The sequence below is a fragment of the Centrocercus urophasianus genome, unplaced genomic scaffold (genome assembly GCF_019232065.1).
Source record: "Centrocercus urophasianus isolate 14NV4802_14NV808 unplaced genomic scaffold, USGS_Curo_1.0 seq_39, whole genome shotgun sequence".
NCBI lineage: Eukaryota > Metazoa > Chordata > Aves > Galliformes > Phasianidae > Centrocercus > Centrocercus urophasianus.
Genome location: NW_024884966.1, coordinates 3224428 through 3233840, shown reverse-complemented (window position 1 = coordinate 3233840; position 9413 = coordinate 3224428). Strand labels below are relative to the sequence as shown.

General features: G+C 44.8%; 1 protein-coding gene across 1 annotated transcript; it reads right to left on the bottom strand.

Moving 5' to 3' along the window:
• Nucleotides 1-5857: 5857 nt before the first annotated feature.
• On the bottom strand, nt 5858-7607 carry LOC122167832 (interleukin-17A-like). Its single transcript, XM_042832688.1, has 3 exons — nt 7581-7607; nt 6775-7019; nt 5858-6095 (listed from the first exon to the last, which is right to left on the bottom strand). The coding sequence occupies exons 1-3, from the start codon at nt 7605-7607 to the stop codon at nt 5858-5860; spliced, it is 510 nt and encodes a 169-aa protein (XP_042688622.1).
• Nucleotides 7608-9413: the final 1806 nt, after the last annotated feature.

The following is a 9413-nucleotide window of genomic DNA, read 5'->3' as shown; positions in this document are numbered from 1 at the left end:
TGGGAATCACCATCTGATGGTGATTTGATCACCTATTGCTGGAGGGGAGAAAGGGAAACATTCATATTTCTATTTATATCTTCTATTTATGACTGTATTTATGAGTCAAAATATCCAAAAACTGGTGCATGTTTACCTGTATTTATTCAGTAATTTATCAGCATAATAAAACTTGTATTTTATTTAAAAGAATGTTGTGTGGTAAAAATGAAAGCAGGAACAGAGTAGACTGAGTTTGTACTGCAGTGGCATTGCAAGATTTCAGCAAAGCTAATGAGAACTTGCATTCTAATCAGAGGAAGGGATGAGAAAAAGAGTTGGAAGCAGAGAAGTGAGGCTACACAGGCAGTGCTGGAGGAGCTGGAAATGGAAATGATGGGATGGTGGGAAGAACAGTATGTAATGTTGCCTTGAAGAGTGGCGGCTGAAATTTGGGTTGGAGTCCAGCCTGGTTCACATGAGCTCAGAAAATCTGTCCTTCCAAACAATCATCCTTAAGAATTTCCTTCAACTCCACCAGCTAGGTGGTTGGCTGAGCAGAAATTCAGGGAAATGTGCAGATCTGGATTCGTCTCACTGCTCGTTATCCAACCTGGCCTTGAAGCTGTGGGTGAGGAACCCTCCATATCAAGAGAATAAGCAAGAAACCCCTCTGCAGGGCTCTTTGCTGTTGAGCATTTTTGTTTCTTCCCCTGAGCAGCTCGTGTCATCGTTAGGTCCACCCGTATCCTTTCATGCTTGACTTTCAAGCAGCATACACTCCCTGGGAGCCCACTTAAGCCAGTTAAACAACCCATGGGCAGCACGATGGAGAAACCATCTCATTCAATTACAAGCACTTGTACTCATTTGTGGCAGCAGCTGTTTCATTATGACCACCAAGCCCTTCATGTGGTGGGGAGCAATCCCACAGAGGCGTTCTCTGTATGCACTTGCTCAACTCCAGCACTGCTCTTCCAGTAACCGCTGACCAGGAAATCACAATCTGGCACCCAGCTCTTGCTGGTGACCTATTTCTCTCCCTGTCAACAGGCCTAACCTGTGGGATTGTCCTCGTTTGTTTTGTGGAGAGAAAACGAGCCTGATGCTCTTTCTCTACTCATAATTGTGTTGGCATTGGGTTCATGGCAGCTGAATGGGTGAACTCTCCTGTGTCAACCACTCTACCCTAAGATTTGTTCTAATAGGAGGAATGGTGAAGCAGCTAATTAAGGAAATTCAAAAGCAATTAACTAAGGAATTAAGGAAGTTAATTGTGGACCTCAGCCATAGGTCACAGAATCACAGAATGGCCAGGTTTGGAGGTTTAGGTCATGAGGGTTGGTTGGTTTAGGTCATGAGGCTTTGGCTCCAGCTGCTACCAACTACAGACCACACATCTGTCAGTAAGGCATGCACTGTGGGGATTGTTTCTAAATAAATCCAGCAGCAAAGCTTATTTCCTTCTAATGGCATCGTTCTTAGAGAGCCGTTTTGCAGCTGCTGGCTTTTAAGGTGAGGTAGGTTGGCTTTGATTCCCAGCAATCTAAGAACATGCCAAACGAGATCAGTGCTTCCTGTAAGCAGCACAGTCATCTCACCACCAAGAGCAGATGATACACTTTGAAGCTGAGGACCAGATTTTGCTAACAGCTCTACCTATTTTTCTTGCTGGCAGCAATCCACTCCTTTAGTCAGTGCACCCGTCTCAGTGCTGGGTCAGTCGTCGTCTCTACTCTCAGCACAGCTGTGGATCTGGCTCTGAAATTGAGCTTAGGGCAGCCTTTAGGGACTTGGTTATTGTGCCAGGAGGACAAGGCACAGCTGTAGGCATAGAAGCAGTTCCACAGTGTGTCCTCATATCCCACTGGGCTAAGCAACCCATGCTAACAGGTTGGTGTCTGAGCTTTTCCTTTCTGCTCTCTTGCTCACCTCTCTCTAACCTCCTTTTGCTGTCCTTTTGCTTGCCCTTGGCTGTGCCCAGCTGGGAGCTCGATCTGGGGAGCAGCTTTCATGACATGGTGAAGGAAGCATGAACAACATTGTTTTAGCACAGAGGCACAGCAGCCCAGTCAAAGCCTCTTCCCAAATCTGTGCTGCGAGGTATTTTCCTGCTGGTGTGATCCAGGCTTCTCTGGGCCATTAACAACAGGCAGAGGTTCTTGGTCTTGCAGCCCTTTTGAAAACCTCCAAGTTTAGTTGTTGCTCAAAACCTCTACTTTTAAAAGGCAACAGAAATTAAATACATGAAAAATACAGATGTTGCAGCCTTAAGGGTTCAGGGGACAAACGGGGAGCTGTGCCAGCTGTTTTCTTAGTGAACCAGAGGAGCAGTAACTTGAAAATCCAGGAACAGTCATGGCTTGCTGGGAATTAGAACTAACAGGCAAAGTTCTGAGGGATGAACACTTTGCTCACCAGTCCTTTGGGTATCTACAGTTTGGTGCCAACACAGTGAATAGAGATGAGGAGATGACTTTCCACACCAGCTGTGGGTCCAGGCCGTGCTGCAAGGTGACCGGAGAGATCCAGAACAGAAACTGCACCCATGTCCCCATCACAGGACGAAATGTGAGACGTGCCCTCGATCTCCCCTCCTTGCCCCTTAACCTTCTTCTTCTTCCTCTGACATTTTTCCTCTCTCATGCTATTTTTTAACGTATGCTTTAGAAGACTTTAGGTGAGGGGGCCAAGATGATAGCTTCTACAGCACGGTTCCATTTCTGCTTTTTGCCATTATTTTTTTTGGCCCTTTCTTAATTTTCCTAGCAAGAAATCTAGCCTAGTCTTTCTTCTTTTCTTTTTTGTAACTCTGTAATATTAATAATATCCCTGTTGCTCTTTGGGGTCATGTACCAAACAGGTTCTACTCAGCTGTGTCTGGATGTAGCTTTCTAGAAGTGAATTTTGATGGTTTTACTCTCACGTACAAAGAGTTACATTTCTGTTTTATTTCCATCCTTACTAAGCACAGTTTGTTTGTATCAAGGTCAAGATTCCTTGTTTCAGTAAGCCAGCAGAGATGGTTTATCTTCTCTCTCAGTTGCCGCTATTATTTTTTCTCTTTTCCTTTTCTTTCAGACTTCTGAAATCTGCACTATGCTCACTTATCTTGGTCCCCTTCTCATAGAAATGCTTGCCAGAGTGTTGAATCTGTCATCTTTCACAGGCATCTGGCATCTTTGTGTCTTGATTTGATAACGGGCACCAATAAGCATGGATATCTCATCATTTGCCACACAGATCACAGAATCACATGAGTCATAGAATAGTCTGGGTTGGAAGGGACCACAGTGATCATCTAGTTCCAACCTCCTGCCATGGACAGGGTTGGCACCCACTAAATCAGGCTGTGGAGGGCCCCGTCCAGCCTGGTCTTGAACATCTCCAGGGATGGGGCACAGCTCTCTGGGCAGCACTATCAGGGCCTCACTGCCCTTTTAGTGAAAGATTTCCCCCTGACATGCACAGAGAAACTAAGGGACTGATGAGATGACCTTGTGATAAGGCGCCTTTGTTTGGAATTACTCTTCACCATTGGATCTAAACCAGTGGATTTAGTAACACAGAGAAAGATGTCTTAGGTGATGATGCCAGAAATTTCTGAGGGAACTGAACTCACAATAGGATTGAAAACAGTCTTCCACCCAAATGAATCCAGGTAATGACTCCCAGGGATGGAATACATCCCTTACAAGGACAGGCTGAGGGAGCTGGGGCTGTGCAGCCTGGAGAAAAGAAGACTCTGAGGGCACCTGATAGTGGCCTTTCAGTATCTAAAGGGGAGCTACAGGAAAGAAGGGACAGACTCCTCAGCAGGGCCTGTGATGATAGGATAAGGGAAAACGGTTTCAAGTTCAAAGAAGGCAGATTTAGGTTAGATATAAGGAAAAAATCTTTTACAGTGAGGGTGGTGAGGAACTGAAAAAGGTTGCCCAGAGATGTGGTTGATGCCCCATCCATGGAGACTTTCAAGGCAAAGCTGGATCAGACCCTGGGCAACCTGATTTAGCTGTGGTGTCCCTGTGCATTGCAGGGGAGTTGGGCTAAAATGCCTTTAAAGGTCCTTTCCAACTCAAAGGATTCTATGATTGTAGCCATAATATTAACTGCTTCTAATTGAGCAATATTAGTGATAGGTGGACAGCTGGACTAGATGATCTTAGAGGTCTTTTCCAACCTTATGATTCTATTCTGCAGGAGCATGTACAACATCCATGCACATTACAGAATTTGATACAGGTCAAGTTGTATCAAGATGATTGTGCCTTAAGGAATGGATTTCATTGGGTTGATAAATGGTCCAAGGAATAATGACACTGCTGGAAGAGGGACTGCAGCATCTTTGCAGCAGAAAGTTGTACTCATTTTGGTACTTCATCTGTCTGACCTGGTTCTGACTTTTTCCATATTGTCGCTCTCTCAGAATTGCTAATAAATCTGCATTACTTCTGTGCCAACCCCAGCTAATCTTCTTGCCTCTACCAAGTGATAAAAGGCCTGTGAAAGACAGAACGCTGTCATGTTCCTTGCTGTTTGCTTGTTTGTTGTTTTTTTTTGCAGTCTGCTCCTGTGCTTGATATTCCTGGTACATCCAGCGGGGTGAACTTCAGGACCTGCTGCAGGCTGTAAGGAGGAACTGATGGAGATAAGGTAGGAAACAAGCAAGTTAGGATCTTGCATACTGCTAAATACCCTCATATGGGCAATGTTACATCAGGTTGAGAGGTGGTAATTAAAGCTGTGAACAAAACTTCACTGTTTCTGCTGCACATAATGTGATGACTTTGAAAGGGTAGATGATAGCAGAACAAGGGAAATGGTTTAAATCGAGGGAAGGAAGGTTTAAGTTGGATGTCCCAATTACCGCTGTGGTTAGCAGTGTGCATTTTCTCTGAGCAGCATTCGATGACTCCAGTGATCCACCTGCCTCACTCATGCTCCGTTCCCTACCTACGCAGGAACAACCGAAGGTAAGCTTCACGGTAGAAAAGTGAACTTTTATACTCCATTTTGGAGGAGTCGTTTTCTTTCCTGCCAACGAAGCATTCAGAGTGTTATGTTGAACATTCCCTTGACAACTCCTTTTCAATCAGATAATGAAGTGAACTGGGCAGTCACTCGTGGCTTTATTTTTGCTGAAGTGTTGTTCAGTAAATTATTTCCCCCCCAGGTGCCTTTCTTTCCCTATGGGTAAAGCAATGCGAATGATATGAGTGCTAATTGTCCTGTGTTCTTCCCGTTCTACTGCAACAGAGCTAGGTTTTATCAACGGAATTTCAGTTTTTTGTATTGCACAAATCCCTTATATGGTCATAATAGATAATAATAATAATAGATAATAATAGATAATAATGCAATAATGCCTGTGCGACCTGCTGTAGGGAACCTGCTTTGGCAGGGGGTTGGACTCGATGATCTCTGGACGTCCCTTCCAACCCCTACAATTCTGTGATTCTATGATAATAGAACGGAGTGATTTCTTGCCATGTGAGAAAAAGTTTCTTCAGAAAGAGATGACACCAAAGAGTTGATTTGCTGTTTGATTGTTTTTATTGCTTGGAGATAAATAAACATAGATAATTACAATAGGTTTACCAGCATAAATAGAATTAAATAAATAGGCTTTTCAAAGTGCCGAGTAAAGTTGTGTAAGGCGTGATTCTGTGATTCTGTGAAGGCGTTCCGTCGCTCCTCTAACAGAGCACGTGGAAGGGGCTGTATTCTGAATCCAGAGTATCAAAGGGGAAACGGATTTAAAAACAAAACAAGCGCAAAACTGAGATTACTGCTAATCATGATGGTTCAGCCCTGCGGATTTTCGTCGCTGTTAGGCAAGTTCTCCCGCAGCTCCCCGCTCTCGTGCTGCGGGCTCCCCTTAGGCCTGGTGCTGGATCAGTGGGGTGACACACGTGCAGCCCACGGTGATCATTTTCTTCTCCAGGCGGTACGAGTGCTGGCAGCCCCTCGGCTCGCGGCGCAGGACGAGGATCTCCTGTTTGATGGGCACCGAGTTGACGCTGTGGTCCAGCTGCCCGGCCGAGTTCACGCACCTGGAATGGCGGCACTGGGCGTCAGCAACCAAGCGGGGGAAGCGGTTGTGGTCCTCATCGATCCTGTGGATTGACATGGAAGGATAGGGAAGCGTTGGCAGGGGAAATGCTGCTGCACTGCTACAGGTATGTTAGTCTGGAGCTTTATGAGCTCACCAGTGGATACCCATAACCCCCAGAATATTGCCTGTGAAGGGGCAGAAGACCCTCTGCTATTATTTTGGAGTACAAGTAAAGTATCAGTAAGTACTACATGCTTTTGACTGCAAGACTTGCGTGCAAAGGGCTTGATTCAAGCAGGCATTGACTTTGAAGGACTAGTTAGAAGTGGGCCTGACTAATGGACCCGAAGAGCTTCGGCTCTTCCCCACAACAAGCGCTCTTAGGGCCTGATGCTGGTGTTAGTAAAGCACCACTGACTTCGGTGCGTGTCAGACTTCCAAGGCTTTTTGATGATCTCTTAAGTGGCAAATGACTTGAAGATAAACCTTGCCCCAGTAGGTACATCAATTAAATTACAAGGATAATTTACTTTTTTTCCTTCTATATTGGCCTATACCATACTTTTGCTCTATCCCCCTTTATTCATGGATTAGCTTACAAAAAGGATTATATGGACGGTGGCTATCCTTACATTGCCAAAATCTCTCAATACTGAAGTACTTAAACTAAAGATACAGGCATAGCCTCTACACTACTCTTAACCCAGGGCATTTCTAGTCCATAAGGACAGACACAGTACCTGTAATCCCATGGAGCCAGTGAGCGTTTGCTGATATCAAGAGTCACTTTGGTATCCTGGTTCACGTTGCTGATGCTTATGTTGACTCTCACAGTTTGAGGGAATTTTCCATCTTTTTGGGTTGGGCATCCAGCATCTCCTTTCTTGAAGAGGCTCTCCGGCTCAAGTCCTGGCCATATCACCTTCCCATGGGCAGAAATGCTGGCTGACAGCACGGCCAGCAACACCAACAGCAATGGTCTGAACTGGAGAGAAATGGTACATTTAGGGCAGGGGAAAGCATAGCTGCTATAGCATCACACGACTAATAATACTTCTGTGAGTCTGGGAAATTCATTCACATTTATCCTAGCTGGTAGTGAAAGCTCATACTGTAGGCTGGGGTAATTATGGAAAAATCTGCCCTGTATCACATTCATCTTTGCATGGATTAATTCTTACGGACACCAACGTACAGTCAGTTGCCACTTGGTGGTATATAAAATCTCGGTTATACTAAATAATAAATCCAAAAATAAATAATATATTTGAGGTATTAGAAGAGTATAGCAACAAAGAAAATTTACTCTAGGGCTGAGTTTTCAATTTATTCCTTGTCTTAGTTCATGTTGCAGTATATGGTGTGCTAACAGACCCACGCAGTGTGTCCCACGCTGGTGCTATTCAGCAGCCTCCTGTTTCAGTTCTTTTCAGTAATTCAAGGTTCAAACAGCTGTTTTAAAAACGGGTGCCCCATTGCTGAGAGTCATCTATTAAGTACATCTTTGTCAAATTAGGGGAAAATAAAACACAAAGCAAGTTCTTACCAAAGGAGAACAAGGGATTGGAGACATCTTCCTTTTCTTGCTGCAGCTGATGCTTGTGCTGGGCTCTGTCGAACTGAAGGTGACTGTGTGCATCTGCTGCTGGTCTTTTTATAAGGGCTTTCCTGCCGTCCTAGTTAAAGGGGAGTAGGTGTTTTTTTCCCACTCTTACCAGTGGTTTCTTGTCTTAAATTGAAAAGTAGATGTGTATATTCCATTAACGCAGGTGGAAAACAGGATACAGGTCCCTCCCCTTCTTAGATTTGTAAGTGATGTCATTGCTTTATCGGTGTAGTGACAAAACTCCATGCTGATGTTAGAAAACCACTGAAAAATTGACATGCACACCTCAGCGCCTGTATGCAAAGTGTGAGGTTTAGAACTGGGGCTGGAGTTGTTGGTTATCAAATGTAAATAAGCATGCTTCGTGGTCTCAACCTGAGGTGCTGTAGCATCACAGACACTTGTTGGTCACTCTGGTGGCTCCTCATTTGGAATTGAGCAGTGCTTGGACTTTTTTCCAAGTCTGGATCAGCTTATTTTTTATACATAGAATCATACCATAGAAACATAGAATGGCTTGGGTTGGAAGGGAGCTCAAGGATCGTCAAGCTCCAGCCCTCTGCCTCTGGCAGGGCCACCAACCTCCATATCTAATACTGGATGTATATACCTCACCTGTTACATTTCAATTTTGACTAGAATGTTTTCAGACAGTGTGTGCCCAAACTTCATCCATCACCCTCCATCTAGGAAACAAAGCCCCAAAGGCTGCTTTTATTTGATTATGAGATTGCCAACTTTTTACTTCACATCCAGATCTTGCACTATGAGACAGGTCTCCAGGAGGTGTGGTGGATGTAGCTAAACCTTCAGTTCCTAAGTTGGGGAGAAGACAGAGAGATTCAAGAAAAATCCCTGTGGATGCTGTGAGATGAAAAACGGCCACTCTTGTAGGCAGGAGAGGTGGAAGGAACTGCAGGCATCTGCTCTGTGGGGCACCATGGAAGATAGGTGATACCTTACAACACTTGAAAATATTGGGAGCTGAACTGCTTCTCATCATGTAGCCCCAAGGCTGTCCGTACGACAGCTCTGAATTTTGGGTGACAGTGATCTGTGACCCCATGTGGTTCGTCAGCCCACACTGCTGTCTTCCATCCCTGTAAGACCAGCATACTGCAGCTGTGTCATATCCTACCATGGGAGTATTTAAACATACAATGCTTAAATCCATGTGTTTGGGTGGACAGGCTCTGTTTGACATGGTGATGATCAGGATCCCTTTCTCCTGTTGAGGAATTAGTAATTTCAGTAGGATACTGTAAAGGAGCTGCAGGCCTGGAGGTTCAGAGATGCTTCAAGGCTGTCCGTCCTCACTTTGAATGCCTTGGAAACTTACAAAGGGAAGTCCTAGTACTCTGGTGCCAGCTTCAGAGAGATTCCCTACCTGAGCTTCATCCCTATGCTGTTATCACAACTGCCTCAGTTTTTGTTTCTTCTGAGGTGGAAGCCTTGACTGCTCATTAAAAGTAGTGGGCTTGACCTTCAAAGAGACCTTGCCTGCAGAAAGGTGTCTGCATAAACTCTCCTCATCTGCTTTCAGGGGTTTAAACCAACAGCTCTTCAGCAAATGTTTTGGTTGCTGTATGGGTGGCTGTGGGGCAGGGTGCTCCTGTGGAATCATTGCATGTCCTCTGTTAAGAGCTCAGAGCTTTGCAGTTGCTCCATTCAGCAGCAAAGTAGGGATGTGAACATTTTGGATAAAACTTGTACTGGACCAGGAACTTGAGTTTTTTTTCCAAGCAAATATCCCAGCCACTAGCCTACAGTCTT